The sequence below is a fragment of the Aspergillus mulundensis genome (assembly GCF_003369625.1).
Source record: "Aspergillus mulundensis strain DSM 5745 chromosome Unknown scaffold_5, whole genome shotgun sequence".
NCBI lineage: Eukaryota > Fungi > Ascomycota > Eurotiomycetes > Eurotiales > Aspergillaceae > Aspergillus > Aspergillus mulundensis.
In genome coordinates, this window is record NW_020797893.1 from 61,150 (window position 1) to 76,706 (window position 15,557).

The 15,557-nt window shown below is 51.2% G+C and overlaps 6 protein-coding genes across 6 annotated transcripts; 3 read left to right on the top strand and 3 right to left on the bottom strand.

The window, feature by feature from the left end:
* Nucleotides 1-293: 293 nt before the first annotated feature.
* DSM5745_05384 (uncharacterized protein) lies at nucleotides 294-4,804 on the top strand (the record flags this gene model as incomplete). Its single annotated transcript, XM_026747400.1, has 4 exons — nucleotides 294-591; nucleotides 656-3,418; nucleotides 3,467-4,114; nucleotides 4,167-4,804. 4 exons carry the CDS (start codon nucleotides 294-296, stop codon nucleotides 4,802-4,804), a joined length of 4,347 nt encoding a protein of 1,448 aa, XP_026603232.1.
* A 603-nt stretch (nucleotides 4,805-5,407) lies between these two features.
* Nucleotides 5,408-5,983, top strand: DSM5745_05385 (pre-rRNA-processing TSR2 family protein; the record flags this gene model as incomplete). Its single annotated transcript, XM_026747401.1, has 1 exon — nucleotides 5,408-5,983. The coding sequence occupies one exon, from the start codon at nucleotides 5,408-5,410 to the stop codon at nucleotides 5,981-5,983; it is 576 nt and encodes a 191-aa protein (XP_026603233.1).
* A 353-nt stretch (nucleotides 5,984-6,336) lies between these two features.
* DSM5745_05386 (translation termination factor GTPase eRF3) lies at nucleotides 6,337-8,517 on the bottom strand (the record flags this gene model as incomplete). Its single annotated transcript, XM_026747402.1, has 2 exons — nucleotides 6,337-6,384; nucleotides 6,442-8,517. The coding sequence occupies 2 exons, from the start codon at nucleotides 8,515-8,517 to the stop codon at nucleotides 6,337-6,339; spliced, it is 2,124 nt and encodes a 707-aa protein (XP_026603234.1).
* A 495-nt stretch (nucleotides 8,518-9,012) lies between these two features.
* DSM5745_05387 (RanGTP-binding protein) lies at nucleotides 9,013-11,156 on the top strand (the record flags this gene model as incomplete). Its single annotated transcript, XM_026747403.1, has 5 exons — nucleotides 9,013-9,033; nucleotides 9,097-9,128; nucleotides 9,219-9,276; nucleotides 9,332-9,435; nucleotides 9,488-11,156. The coding sequence occupies 5 exons, from the start codon at nucleotides 9,013-9,015 to the stop codon at nucleotides 11,154-11,156; spliced, it is 1,884 nt and encodes a 627-aa protein (XP_026603235.1).
* A 493-nt stretch (nucleotides 11,157-11,649) lies between these two features.
* Nucleotides 11,650-12,966, bottom strand: DSM5745_05388 (BSD domain-containing protein; the record flags this gene model as incomplete). The annotated part of the gene is made up of 2 exons (XM_026747404.1): nucleotides 11,650-11,945; nucleotides 12,009-12,966. 2 exons carry the CDS (start codon nucleotides 12,964-12,966, stop codon nucleotides 11,650-11,652), a joined length of 1,254 nt encoding a protein of 417 aa, XP_026603236.1.
* Nucleotides 12,967-13,166: 200 nt separating this feature from the next.
* DSM5745_05389 (uncharacterized protein) lies at nucleotides 13,167-15,122 on the bottom strand (the record flags this gene model as incomplete). The annotated part of the gene is made up of 1 exon (XM_026747405.1): nucleotides 13,167-15,122. One exon carries the CDS (start codon nucleotides 15,120-15,122, stop codon nucleotides 13,167-13,169), a length of 1,956 nt encoding a protein of 651 aa, XP_026603237.1.
* Between the last annotated feature and the right edge of the window lie 435 nt (nucleotides 15,123-15,557).

Here is a 15,557-nt window from a genome sequence, read left to right on the forward strand (position 1 = left end):
CGGATATCGAACACCTTCATAGGGCGCTGATCACCCGCAGTTCGCCATATTGCTGACCGTCATCTTCGTCAACATCCCGATGCGATGGGCCGCGGATTGAGAAGCTGCCTTTGGTTCGACTTGCTTTGGAAATGAAGTTATCTTCGGTCTTTACAGCTTCCCTAGCTATCTTTATTGGTCCACCCTGGGACATCAGCTAAAATATGGACTTTCCCGGGGGATGCATCACAAACATACGCGTCATTGTAGGTGTTGCTTCCTATCTACTCGGTTACAGCCCCAGCTCGGTTCTAATGCGCAGCCAGGATGGATTCTCCAACGTCTACTGGAGGATCTACACCGAGGATAATGGCACTAATCCTCCAGGCGATGGCCCCAACAATGGGCATACTGTTCTAAAACATATTAGCCGCCTCAAAGAGCTCGAGCTTCGGTTAAGGTGTCAAGGTAGCTTAGTATTGAGTTACCCGAGACGCCTTGGTCTTTTGATATTTTCCGCCACACCGGACTTTGATCATCTCCCGTCGGCGATTTCGAGTGAAGGCGGGGATCAATCAAATCGCCTTCTTGTTGGTTCCACGGTTCTTAAAGGTCAGTCGACAGCGGATCGGCCAGATCTCACTTTATACTAGCAGTGCACTTACCAATTCATTAGTTTGGACCTCGGGGAGTGTCTCTTGTGCAGATCTGGCGAAGAGCCACCGGTCAGATCTCCAAACCACAGGCGCCAATTCCCCGGCGCCGTCACAACGGCTGCAAAGCGGCTCTGTGCAACCTCGGCGAGTGGACAATTCGGGCGGTTCAGCGGCAATCTACGCCTCATTTATCTCAGCTGTTACCGCCGCATTAAGTCTTCAGATGGTCCGACAGAACAATGCCATTCCCCTTGGGCCGCGCACTCTCTTCAACACCGTCGAGAGCTATCTAGATGAGGGCCAGGACGCCGCCAACAATGGCCCCACTTCTGTCTCAGCACTGACCTCCCTCCAAATCCAACTGACTTCGGTGGGGAAGTTAACTGTCGCCCTACAGACTATAGCACAGGCTGGTCTAAAACGGCTCAACAATCCAGGATCGAACAGTTCTGAGCTTTTACCTGGCATAGATCTTTGGCTAGCCCCCACCGGCTCAATTGCAAGGCTAGTAACTGCTCACCCTGAAAAGAACAACCCTTCGCATACTCTTTTGGATTCGAACGACATCGGACGATGGAAACTAAACGTTCTGGAATGGTTGGGCTTCTTTGGACTTTCTGCCGACCCTGTGGCTGATGATGGTTGGGTGGAGATTGAGGTCTGGGAACCATTCTATTCTAAACTATCCGGAGAAGCCGCTCGAATGAAAGAAGAGAAATCATCGCTTCCACTAAAGCGCATACTTTGGCCTGCGGTCTATTGCTTCAGGAGGATGAAGTCTAGTCAGTCCGAAGCCTTCGACAGAACAGAGGAAAGTCTGTATTCTCTTGGTGACCCCTTGGGTTTCGCGGAGGAATGGTTTAATAAGGAAGTACCCAAAGCCGTTGACAACCCCTTGGAGCTTCCTTCGGACAGCCAGGAACAACAAATCAGCAACCACGCCACGTTATCGCCCGGGCATGCTAGTCTCCCAGAAGGGATCGAAAGTCTATCCCGAGCCTCTCTTCATCCTGAAATGCAGAGCGCCAGCCTTGTGTACCCTACACCGCCTGATGGGACGACCGGCATAGGGGTCAACCCTGCAGTGTCGTCAGCTGCAAAAATTGCCTTAGATTCGGATATGAATATGGACTTCGGTCCGTCAGGTGGGCTTGGCGTTGGGTCAGGACTTTATGACACAAACGAGGATGATGACCTTTTTGGAGACATTAACGAAAGGGACTTTGGTACGAAAGGGATCACGGATGCTGATTTCAGTTTCTTCGATGAGCAAGACTTTGCTCAAACTGGAAAGGACATCGAACTTGCACATATCCAAGAAAGTCCCGATTTCGCTGAATCAAGCAAACCGGATGCTGTTGCTGGACCCCCTGAACTAAATGTGCCCGCTCCCAGCGACATGCCAATCGATGCGGACTATATGCTCCAAAAAAGCCCAGAGCATATCAACCCTGATTCTGCTGTTAATCAGCCGGCTCTCTTGGATAACGCAGTCGTATTATCACCTGGTCCTGACCAAGTTCAGACAGTCAGTCCTCCCCTCAGCCCTGTTGAGGTCAAGAAGATCCTGTTTCCAGAATCCGCTGTGACCACCAACTCCGTTGCCAAAATTACCCACACTCCGAGCCACTACAACCCGGTTGCTTTCAGAAACAACATGTCTTTGTGGGATAAGAAGTATGGCGCGGAAGGCAAGTTTTCGTTCATGGGAGCAAACACCGCGTTTGCCCAGGATCCTTACCATTCTTCGGATGGAATTCCAACTATTGGCCTGCCACGTCGGAAAAGCAATATGAAGACGTTTGCCTACCCCAACGCCGCTGATGGCCATGGGAGCCCTCCAATCGATATGGATTCATCTTCAAGCACCGATTCCAGTAGCGAAACGGACGACGAGAGTGACAATAATGACTTGGAGGACAATACGCCATCCACAACTTTGGCAACGTTGAAACGGAAGCGGGCTCGCTCCAGTCCCATGGAATCTCCCAAGCCGTCTTCAGAGATGGACTCAAAGGGCGTTGAGCCGGAGATAAATACTTCCAGGTCTGAGGATTCAGTCTTTTTAGGGAACTTTCTCTCTACCTTCTCCGATTGGTCAATCGCCGGGTTCTTTACATTGACTGAGAACCAGGTCTTCCCGTCACTCGCAGCACGGGATATCCAGGTCCAAGTTGCCCAGCTTTTAGTTGATCAAGTCACGCAATCATCCTTGGACCACAAACTTGACGGGAAGCTCGGTGTCACCTGTCTTGATAACCAGCCGTTTGGATTTCGGGAAACGCTTGAGAATTCCGAGTATCTTGGCGGTTTTGAGAAGCTTGATTTGAGTAGCTTTGTGTCTTTACAAGAGCAAAGTTCGCAGAGTTTCCTTTCGCCTGATGCCGGTCTTACACCTCGGCAAAACGTTCAGCGCAAAGATACCGGTAAAGGGTTGATCACGAGATTGTCACCTCCTCATGTACGGGTTCGGCGCGGTAAAGACTTTCTGGAGTTACTGCCTACCGCTATATCGTTCTGGGAGACGTTTGGCTTGGAGCCTGCTCATGGGCCTAAGGATGTCACTGCCTATTGCATACACCCTCAGTCTACGACTAGAGCAGCCGATACATTTATCGACAGACTGAGTCTTCTCTACTCCAGCTGCAACCTTGGTAGCCATTCTAGGGGAGAGGTTTCCGACGCCTTCACGAATGGCCTAGGCGAATGGGATGTCACTTCAGAAAGAAAGCCGAACTATCAGATCGCCATGCAGCAGCTGAAACTAGTCTGTGAAGAGCTTGGTAAGGTCATCCCGTAAGTTTGAAATGCCATTGACTAATATTTTCAAGGAGCCGCTCTTCTAGATGGTAAACCATCGAAGGATAATATCGTTGTCTATATAATAAACCCGTTCTCGCATGCTGCTTCGCTGGTCGACATTTGCGCTGCATTCTGGTGTTTACTGCAGAACTACTTCGCCAGCGCGGACAAGCAACCTAGGCAACTAGATGAAGTCCTACTGCAGATTATTCCCTTGAATACTGTTTCATCAGCAGACTCGTTGATTGTTCCTCCTCAGCCGGATTATCTAAATCTGGTTTTAGAAGTCTACAGCCGGTGCTCTACAAGACAAACGCAGCCGAACCTTATCAACTGTGCGCCGCCTGTGATGCTAGCTGAGACTGTTCCTCCAGCGATTGGGTTCAGGCTTGCCTCTGAGCGTTCATCTCCCCTGCAAGAAGGGAAGTGCCTTCATGTCGCCTGCTCGAGAAGTCAAGATCAGCGATGGATGACTGTGGCCTGGTCGGACAATTCGGGTGTTCTTCAACGGACAATGTCTTACTGTCTTCGTTTCCGGAACACTACGGCTTCCCGAACAATTTCTGCTGTGCGCCATGAGATTTGGGCTGCAACAAAGGACATTATGGACAAGACCCAAGGCAGGTGGAGAGTCATCATCGTCAGTACTGACAACGTTGACCAGGAAGAATATGACAGTAAGGATTACACACCCATATGCTTTTCAATGCGTGTACTAACAACGATTAGCGTGGCTGAACCTTGCGGACCAATACAACAAATTACGAGCCGTGCCTGTAGAACTGGCGATATTGAGTGTCAATACAGCCTCCGATCTCTCTCTAAGTCTTCCATCCTCGGCATTACCAATGAGCCTCCTCAATTCCCAGGCTTCTTCGACTCCTATCGCCACACCACTCCCTAGCAACTCGATACTTTCACCGGATGGGCTAGGCAACGCCCCAACTCCGCCCGGTGGCGCATTGGCGCCAGCGAATGCTTCCACTCCAACGGATCCATCATTGGAATCAGAATCCGAGTCTGTACTCATAGACATTTGCGACGAATCCTGGAGTGTTCTCTTATCACATCGCCTCAACGGCACTCTCCATCTCACAGAGTACCGCCCTGCATTAGCTAGTGGTTACCTCCTTCGCCGGCGAGGTACCGCAGAAGCTGATGGCGTATTCACCGTGAACGTCAACCTTATATTTACACAACGACCTTCAACTTCTTATGAATCCCTTCTTCGCGAAATCATAGGGATGTATCGGGACCTGGGCACTCTTGCGCGAGTGCGAGGCACGTGGATTGTTCAATCCAACACCCTTCCTTGGCATATTGCCACAGCAGTACGATCTCAAGAAATCTTGAGCTATGTTCTGTGATATGCACCTGTTTACTTCTCTGTTTTACATTCCCCTGGCTGGGTATATGGCGTTCGGGCGGGCGGGATCATTTGTGCTCTCTTTCGGCGGATTCCACATACGCTGCGATACACCATGTCATAGGATCTGGATTGTTATTTGCCATGATTTCACTATACCCATTATATCTTCGAATCTTATTCTCTCTTCAGCTCACCATGCTGTTAACCTTGGATCCGGTGCTATACGCAAGGTCACCTGACCAGGGCTTATCGTACGGTATCTAATCTGTCTGCCGATAAGGCGGGAAAATTTTAGATCACAATAATTCAATTGAACACAACCCCTCCTTCGCGCGACATTCTCGAATCTATAGGATCCGGCTCTTGCACGATAGTAACTCAATTGAACATTCATAAGCCTGCTTCACTCTCAAAATTGGCGCAAATTCTCCGACCTCATCGCCAAAATACAGCTTTATATACTCCCCGCATTCAAACGGCTACCGGAACGCGAAGACAACCTTGGGAGCAAAACATTTATAGTGGAGGTCATACGCACCGAAATCCCAATTCAACCAAAAGGACAATCACAGTCACGCCCTCAAACTAGAATTATCCCACAATGTCTGACCAACAACCCACCACCCCAACTCCCGCACAACAAACCGCCTCATCCTATTTGGACCTCGGCATCACGCTCGCAATCAACGCCTGGCCGGCACTCAGCCTCGCCGTAACAAGCAACTGGGGCGGCCCAACCTCCGCAGACAAGCGCGACTGGCTATGCGGCGCAATCTCCGAGATGATCGTTGACCGACCCGAGACCGACGCCGAGGACCTAGAGGATGTCCTGATACAAGTCATGAACGACGAGTTTGACGTCGTAGTTGACGATGAGAGTGCCGGTGAGGTGGCGGATCGAATCATGGAGATCCGCAAGATGGTGGAGAAGGGCGAGTTTGACGAGGTGAAGAAGATGTGGGAGGAGTGGGAGACGAAGGCGGCAAAGAAGGGGGATGTTGTTGCGGGCTTTAGGAGGGGTGAGGATCAGGAGGGTGAGACGGATGAGAGTGATGATGAGGATGAGGATGAGGAGATGGGGGAGGCGCCTGCTTTGGTGAGTGCGCCTAGGGAGAGAGTTGAGCCGGAGGTTGATGAGGATGGGTTTACGAAGGTAGTTGGGAAGAAGAGGAGGTAGAATTGAGGGTAGAATGGTAGAATTGAGGGTAGAATGGTTGAGCGTGGATGGATTTTATGTGATTCCCCTGATAGACATGTCTTTTGCATGTAATAGTATCTTCTTTTGATGATGATAATGTGCACTACTATGTACCTCCTGGTATCTAAAGAAGCTCTACACGACGGAAAAATGACTTTTCATATCCAGCAAGAAAATATGCGTAAATCTATAAAAAAATAACCGAATGAGATTCATCATCATCAACAAGGCTTGATCCCGTTGAGTCACCCTTGGGTTCTCATCGGGATGCCTCGAATTCCACCCAGTAGCATTATCATGAAAGCGATAGGATGCCGTCATCAAAAAGTCGTTTACTCCTCGATGAGCTTGGTAATCATACCGATAGCGATGGTTTGACCCTAGAAATATTCATTAGTTCACACATACCATACCATGAGAGGGAGAAAGCAGCTTACCTGGTCACGGAGGGTGAACCGACCCATCTGGTTGTAATCCTCGAAACGCTCGACACAGACAGCACCTGCAGCGCTGGTGATTTCAATGCGTGCAATAATCGTCTGACCCTTGCTAGCAAATGGTGGGGGACGCTTGCTCCTGCGTCCAGTACCGGGCTCGAGCTTGTGCAGCAGAGCCGCAACTGTAATTTCTTCAACAGCGGAGTGTACGTGCATAACGCAGTTGAAACCGGCTGTGAGGATACTCTTCAGATCAAGGATTCTAATCTTCGCCTCAAACGCAGAGACACAGTGAACTGGGCGCTTAGGCGAGCACATAACAAATCCAGGAAGCAGATCTTCTTCTTCAACACCACGAAGACGCATGCGCACCTGGTCGCCGCAAGTTCCAGTCGCGATCTCATCTTCAGTCTCACCATAGAGCGCCGCGATTTCAACCTTCGTGCGGTTAGGCATGATGATACAAGTCGCGTTCTTCTTGATGACACCAGCTTCGATGCGTCCTTCAACCATAGTACCCATGTCACGGTATTTGGTGCTGATAGGCATCATGAAAGGTGCATTGAGATTACGCTCGGGCATCTTCATTTCGGTGAGATACTCGATGAGGGAAGGTCCGTTGTACCAGGGGCAAACGTCCGAGGAGACCCGGTCCTTAACACCCAAGGTGCGTTGAGCGGAAATGGGCATGAAAGTCAGGTCGTCCTTCTTGTAACCAAGGGCTTCCAAGAACTTGGAAACCTTGACAGTGCACTCCTTGAAACGATCCTGGCTCCATTCAACAGTCGGGTCGTCCATCTTGTTGACAGCGACAACAAGCTTCCGCACACCGGTGTTCCTTGCCAACAGGGCGTGCTCTCGAGTCTGGCCGCCCTTCTCGAAACCAGTTTCGTACTCACCCTTTCGGGCGGAGATAACGAGCACACCGACATCAGCTTGAGAAGCTCCACCGATCATGTGGTGAACGTAGGACTTGTGGCCAGGGGCGTCGAGAATGGAGAAATGTCTTTCGATAACGCCATCAGGAGTTGGGACGTCGACCTTGAAGTGAGCACGGCCAACCTCGACAGTCTTTCCCTTAGCACGCTCCTCATTTGTGAGATCCAGGGCCCAAGAGAGATACCATGTCTCACGACCGGCTTCCTTTGCATCCCTCTTGTATTTGTCGAGTGTACGCTCGTCCACCATTCCAGTAACGTAAAGGATAGATCCTCCGAGGGTGGACTTTCCAGCATCGACATGTCCAATGAAAACAATGTTTACGTGCTCCTTCTTCTCGCCGTAGATTTCCTTCAACGTCTCCTCGTCGACGTCGGCTTTCTGCTCAGCAGCAACAGCATCTGCGTCACGCTTTTCCTTCGCAATCTCTGCTCGGGAAGGGCTAGATCGCCCAGGGCTGTTGCGCCCTGATGGAGCTGGGGACGACTTGCCACTGGCAGCTGCCTTCTGCTCCGCCTTCTTTTCTGTCTTCTCGACAGCCTTGGCGGCGGTCACCTTGGAAGCAGCCTCAACAGCTGCGGGGCCCTTAGCCTCGGCGAGAGATCCGGAATCGGAGGAGGGAGTAGTCGAGGCCGGCGTGGGAGTACCGATTGAAAGGACCTTTGTTTTCGGGGCGTTAGGGGAATCGCTGGCGCCACCGATGCTCAAAACTTTAGCCTTGGGAGCGGCAGTGCTGGCGGGTTTCGGGGCAGGTTGAGCGGGGGCGGAAGCGGGAGCGGCCTGGCGAGGCTGCTGGGAGAATTGTTGTTTCTGCTGGTATCCATTGTAGTTTTGGTTGTAGATTTGGTTATAGCCACCGGGTTGCTGAGCGTATGCGCCGTATTGGCCGTAGCCCTGTTGCTGATCATAACCCTGGTAACCGCCGTAGCCCTGTCCGTATTGCTGGCCATACTGGGGGTATCCGCCGTACTGGAACTGCTGTCCAGGCACAAAAGCAGCTGCTCCAGGCTGGAAAGAGGCCACGCCGGGGTGGAAAGAAGGAGCCTGAGCCTGGGGCCGGCCTTGTGCGTTCAGGTTAACGCCCTCGGTCTGCCGGGAGAGTTCATCCTCCCAGGAGTCGGGAGTCTGGTTAGCCATGCTCGAAACGTCTAGATGCTTAACAGAAAAAGCGCTCGAACAGACAATGAGAAAGAAAACGAGCAAGGGTATAAAGTACTCGAGAGACAAAGGCGAGGATGGGAGAGGGTGGGGGGTCTTTGGCAGGTTTAGTGAGGCGCATTTTTGCACGCTGACTCAGCAGCCGCATGTCTTCCCCGCTAAACGGCTGGTCAAGGTGGCGGGAAAAGAACGTTCTACGCGGCCTTTGCCCAATCTATGCCTGATTATTATAGGTTTCTACATGCGTCATTCAGGGGTGAGTCGCTAGATACCTTCTTTCGCCTAACAGAAGTGGCCGAATGGTACCTGAATCTCACTACCCAAGCCACCAGCCACAGTGGCAGTTAGCACTTATCGATAAGGTTAATTACGGCGCCACACAAACATCCCACCCAAGAGACGCCTTTGTTTTCTAGATCCTCCCAGCACCTTGAATTATGGTGGTTTTGATTATTAGCCAGTCGTAGAGCCAGTATGGACGCATTTCTAGCACGCGTAAGTGCTCTACTTGGTGCGGTAGAAGGCCATGCAGGTACCAGGAGTTGACTTCATTTCCAGCTCACGCAGCAGGCGATGAACTATGCGATTCGGTATGCGCCTCGCCTTCGTCTTGCTTCCCCATACGTCATGCATCTATGGGCCATGCCCAACGCCGATATGTCCTAACATCTCTGTAACAGCTCAGGCATCGCCATCACAGCTAGTTACGCAATCCGCCAATCGTCGAGATTACTGCAAGTAAGTTTATGCCCTGCTTCAAGCCGAGAGACTGGCTAACTGGCCAACTATTGAGAATGTCGACAAAAGTGTTGAGAGGGATGAGCTCCTTGCGCTCCAGCAGCGGCTTGAAAGCAAGATACAGGTTATTTCGCCAGCAATTGATATGATTGAATTAATGTAAGAGGCTTGCCTAGGCTTAAACATAGCTCTCGAGTTCTGACGAGCATAGCGCTGCACGGGGCAATACATCTTTGGAATCCGCAGTCTCCCTCACCAAGACCCTCCGACTAGATATTCAGTCACTCGGTCAGCGACTTGCAGCCGCTGCTCAATCTGAAGAGCAGGCCCAGAGAGGAGGAAAGACCCCGACCGATGTCTCCAGAACTAAAGAATTGGTCAACCTCATAATCAAAGACATCAAGAGACTTTTGATTCGGATCGAGGATGCAGTCCCGCTCATGAACCTGGCTATCACGACGTCAGGGGCTAAACTGTCGACCAACCTGCCCGCGACGATATCGCCATCACGGTTGCTGCAGGCAAGTACGTTTCTAACAGCTGGTGACACGCAATACTCCTTTTCCCCGTCCCATGCAATTCAGATCGGCCCTACATTCACTCTATCCATGTACATGCTTTTTGCAAGTCATCTCCGGCCTCATGACACAGAAGGCATTCGCGAAACTACTTGGAAAGAGGTCATGCACAAGGCTCGCTTAAAGCTACGGCGAGTACCGATGGATATGGTGGTTCATCCTGGAAATAAGACGCGGCCGCTACAATTGCCTGCGGAGGGAAGGATGGACGAGTTTGCCTACCAAATTTTGGTGGTAGAAGATTTAGATGATGGGAGAGTTCATGCATTCGATGAAAATGAGTCTCAACCTCAAAGATATGAGGATATTAAAGATGCAGGAATACGCGATATCATACCGATCCACCAAATTTCGAAGATATTCTACGCAGACACTGGACGAATTCTTAACATCAGCACCGAGGGCGAAACAAATAACCCAGTCCTTCTATTGAAAAGAGATACAACCGCCATTCCACCACGCCGCATGGTTGAGCGAGACTTGGCACAATTCGGCGTTGCTAATGAGTCGGAACCAGAAGACGAGATAGACGAGATACAGGCGCAGCTGGACGCCCAGTTAATCGGGTCCGCCACCAACAACTCATATCCTAGCTTCCATGAAAGCTCTATTCCCGAAGAATGGCGGTTGCCCAAGGACCTGGATCCAGAGTGGATAGCTTTCGAGGTGTATAACGAGGACGAATCATCAGACACCGAGTCAGACGGAGAAGACACCAAGTCACCCGATCCCACCGAAAGAATGGCGCAGCTCTCCATTAACCCGGACAACAAGGCATCGCAGACAGCTTCACCACAGCCAGGCAAATCCCAGTCCCAGCCAGCTACAGTCTCTAACCCTCTCTTCAACAATATCCGTACCTCCCTCTCACTTCTCGAGACTCTCCTCCGCCTAATGTCCCTTCAACAATTCCAACAACAGTCCCACCTCTCAATCAGCGACGAGCTCCTCAACTTCTTCTTAGAAGAGTCATCAACCACAGGCGCCGGGGGCGATGAACAACACCGCCAGCGACTCCGCGCTGACGCGAGACGAAGGGTAGGCTGGGATCCATACGATGAGAGTCCCGTGAAGCGACGAGGCGAAGACTATCAGTACAACGGGACACCGGAAGGAATTTCTATTGGGTATAGCAGGGACACAAGTGAAATACCTTACACCCCAAGCGAGCGGACTAGGGGGTATCATCTTCGCTCGAGGGAAAATACGCCGGAGACACCCTCGCAAGTACGGTCTGTTTCGGGGGCGGCTGACTTGAGGCGTGACAGGGGGGTGCGAGGTTCCTCGGCGCATACTGATTGATGAGCGAGAGAGAAGAGGATCCCCGCTTGCTCATTGATTCACTAGCTAAGAATATACCACAACAATGATAAATCCGTAGAGGACTTTATTATACATTGAATGCGATATCTACTAATTGAAACAGATACAACTAGTAGGCGATCTACAACGAAATGAGGATAATTATAGACTGGATAAAAAGACCGTAACTCCAAGGCAAACGCAGTATGTGCAATTGTGCATACTCAAAGCGAGTATTTGGGGAATATAGACTGTGTAATCGATACATAATCGCTAAGTAGAAAAAGAACAATAATGTACGCCCACTAAGAAACTGAAAGCAGTAGAAAGAACCCAACCCAACTCCTTGTGCCTCGTCCAGTCGCATCTTCCAAACCATCCAGTGGTCGGAGTAGACAGCACTAAAGGTGACAACCATATCCATAGAATCTGTCCATATATTTCTGGGAGCTACACGCGAATTGATGAATAGCAAAATGAGAGCGAAAATGCTCTACTCCCAGTCATCATCACTGTCGTCGTCCTTGGACTTCTCCTTAGGGCTGGCAGGAGTCCGACTCGTGGCACCGCTGACGAGATCGTAGCTGGACTCGCTATCAGGCTGAGAGCCCTGGTCATTCGACTTTCGGGGCTCGCTGGGTTTCAGGGGCTTGATGTCCGCAGAAGGTGGTGCAGGAGCGGCCTTGTTGGCCTTGGTCTTGTCCGATACTTGCGGCGTGGTTGGGGAGTCGGTGTCGTCGTCGGAATCGTCGTCCCAGCCTACTTCTTCCTCTTCCTCAGCGCTGGCTCCTGTAGTCAAGGAATCTTGTTAGTTATGGGGGAACTCGGTCAACAGAGAAGACGAGGCCATACCTTTCAGTAGCTCCTTCCGCTTCTGCTCCTCCGTCTCGATAACAAGACGAAGGAAATAATACCGCGACCAGAATTCGGCGTACTGAACCTTCTCTGGCACAAGCTTCTCCATCGCAGAGCGCAACTCTGGGTATTTCTCCAGATCGGCAGCGATAGCAGAAGTCTTGTCGTCGATGTTGAAAGATTTCTGGAAAGCGGGCCACTCGTCACTAGCGGGGTCCTTAAGGAAGCTGTCGAGCGTCGTGTGGATGACATGAAGCTGGGCCTCGAATCGGGTCGCATGGATAACCCTCTTCCCCTCAGCATCCTTGCTCTCGAAAAGCACCTTCGACCCGGACCCAGACTCTTCCTCAGGCGGAACAATGGTCACAGCCTCCTTCAACTTCTGAGTGATGTTCATCCCAAACCGCAAAATCGCCTCGTCAGCTGCTTCCTCCGCCTTCTCGAGCTCCCTCAGCCGTCGAGCCGCCTCGGTCTTGAAACGAGTGAGGAAGCTCTCGCCTGCGGTAGCCTTCTTGTCGCTCCCATCCTGCTGTTGTTGTTCCGCCTTGGAGGAGGGATCGTCGGCGGCGCGAGACTCCGTGGGCGTTAGAGAGCCGTCCGTTGTTCCTCGCTCATTAGTAGCGCCGAACGCTGTGCTGAGCGAGAGACCCCTCGTTCGCCCAACAAGGCTATCTTTCAGACCGGAGAATCCCTTGACCGCTTCTTCGCTGGCGGCGGCGTATTCCTGTCGCGCGCCTTCATAGTAACTTTCGCCTTGTTTGCGAACGTTGCCCCAAAGGTCGCCGAGGCGTGAGCCCCAGGGGCTTGCGGAGAAGGCACGGAAGGTCTCCTGCAGCTCGGTGTTCAGATCGACGGCGGGTTGGTTAGTTTTGTTTGCATTTTGGTCCGTCTCTTCCTTCTTAGTTTGGTCACTGGAGGAGAACAAGTCTCCTTGGACGTGATCGTAAATATCCATAACTTCGTGCTGCTGGATAATGAGAGGGGGAAATGGAGGGTGTGATGATTAGCCACAGGCGGATGTCTTGGCTCTCCGCAGGCGCCTTTGTCCCGGGTCTACGATGGGCCGATCGCCGAATACAAAGTATGAAATACTTGCAGTCTCCTTATTCAGTAGGTTCCATGAGTCTTGAATCTATCAATTTATATACGTTATCATCACGGGTTCGGTTGGCTGTACGGCTCCCCAACGCTGTCCTGACTACTCATCCAAAATCCGGGTATGGGGATACTCTCCATGACGCTTGATGTCAGAATCTGGCTTCTGGACAGCATCTTTCGAGGCGGAGAATCTTGTCCACCAGTCGTTTGCCTGTAGGCCCTGTCCACTGGTTGCGAAGACTCAACTTGGATCACAACGTCTCTCGCCAACGGGCCAGGCCTCTCCAAGGAAACGCCGTTCTCATGGCGCGCAATTGGCGAGGATTCTGGAACAATTTCTGTCTGCGTTCGACTCCCATCCTGTGATTCAGGCTGATCTTGATGGGGAAGTTGGGTTTCAGACACCATCATTGGAATATTAGGCGCCTGGCGAGTTTTTGTTGGCGATGATGACGGAAGTGGAGTTATCGTGCGCAAGCCATTAGATTCCTCCGGGAAGAGCTCTGCCATTTTCTGCGTGTTTATCGTAGGCACGGGCTCTAGCGGGAATTGGGTATCGGGATGAACTCTCTGGTAGCATATGGATGCGTCAGACAGGAAATTCGAGTCGGGTTGCAATGGGCCCGAGTCAGTTTCTTGTTCGGGTACAGGGGGCGGTGGGAGTTCTTGAGATTCAATATTGATCAAATCAAGCTCATCTTCGACATGCGTTTCAACCTGAGAGACTGCTGCATCTATATCTTTAGGTGAGTCTGGAGAAACTGGCGCGTCATCTTCGGAGTCGTCATAATCCGTCTCTGCGTCTGTCTCATACACGACCGTCCGCTGAGAAGAGCGCTGTTTTGAAGTAGACATCGCCGGAGCGTCACCAGTAGACTCGGCCATTTCGTTCGCTTTTCGCATGGCCCCGGCCGATCCTTCACGAGCTGGTGAAGAAAGTCGAGGCGTTGAGTTATTAGGTAAAGGTAATTGCGTACGAAGTCTCGGCTTTTCGTCAATGATTGGCTTTTGCACGGTCTCGGGAGCACTCCCTTTTCCATACAATAAGGGGGATTCCTTAAAAGAGGGCTGACTGGACTTTTTGAGGGGTCGTTTTTCAGACGATCGAGTTGCGCTGCGAAACTGTGAGGATGTAATGAACGCAACTCCTGGACTTTCAGGTGATTGTGACGAGGGTATTTCGGTTCTTATAGGCTTTCGGGGCGTCGAAGGAGAAGTTTCGACTTTCGTCTCCGGCTTGACTTCCGTTCGATGAACCCCTTCTTTCTCTGAAAATGGACTTAATTTTCTCCTCTTGTGTTCGCTAGAAGGTTCAGATATGTATGTCGGCTGTGGCTTGATGTGGCTGACTTCCCCGATATTGGCCGGTTGAAGCTCAGTGTCCCTTTTCTTCGGGGTGATATATGCGTATTCCAGCTTCCCATCACCCTCATCAGCCTCAAGATCAATTCGCCGCACATATTTCATCTGAGTTAAAGTGTTGTCGTCCTTTTGCGCTCCTTTGTCCTTCTTATCACCGCTCTTTCTGCGCCCTTTCCCTGACGTCACATCAATTTGACCGGAGCCAGTTCTCTTGAGCTTCGAAGGCGCAGAGTCAAACTTGACGATGCGCTCACGTTTGATGCGTGAAGCAGACGGTGGATCGTTCGCATTATCCAGCTCTTTATCATCCCCAATCTCAATCACCTCAGTTGCAGCCGGCCCCGAATTGCCAATGTAATCAAACACATCTTCATCAGAGTCGGGTTGGGATCTCTTCACAAACTCGATCTGTGTCAAAGTCGTCTGGTCTAGGGTGGGAGTTCGTTTCGGATTTCCCGATCTTGATCTGGACGCCGATGCCGTGGAGTGAGAGGAAGTCGAGGTTGATGTTTCGGCTGGGGTACCTAGGGATGACACTCCTAGTCGTGCTGGTGCTCGTTTCAGCTTGCTCGATAAGACAGGTTTATCGGGGGTGCGGAACTGGTCTGAATTGGCTTTGGTCGGGATATTGTCACTATCGCCTCGTCCCATCGCAACTCAAACAAAGTGGTTCGGGTGGTTTTCACGGCGAGGCATGGGCCTAAACGCGGTAGCTGATTGAATGTAAGCTGGATGTTGGTTTGCCAAATTTAGGTAACCGTTCATTATGACTTGATCTGGGGTGAGGCTCTAACGGTTGCCTGAAAACGGGGCAGTGGCCAATTTGCGAGAACGCGTCCGACGCGTTGGATGGCAGGTGGTCTGTGCGCTGGCGGAGGTCGCTATTTCCTAAACCGGACAGTATACTTCTAATATGGATCTCTTACAGCCATGGATCGAGATGCCGGCAGACTTTGGACTCTGCTATTATTGCGCTTAGAGATATCCTATCCTATAGTATAGTCGAGGTAGAGACTTACTATCAGGATCGCGATGTGTGACAATCTACGTTTACGTCATGGAGATGACGTTATACATTAGTTGAGC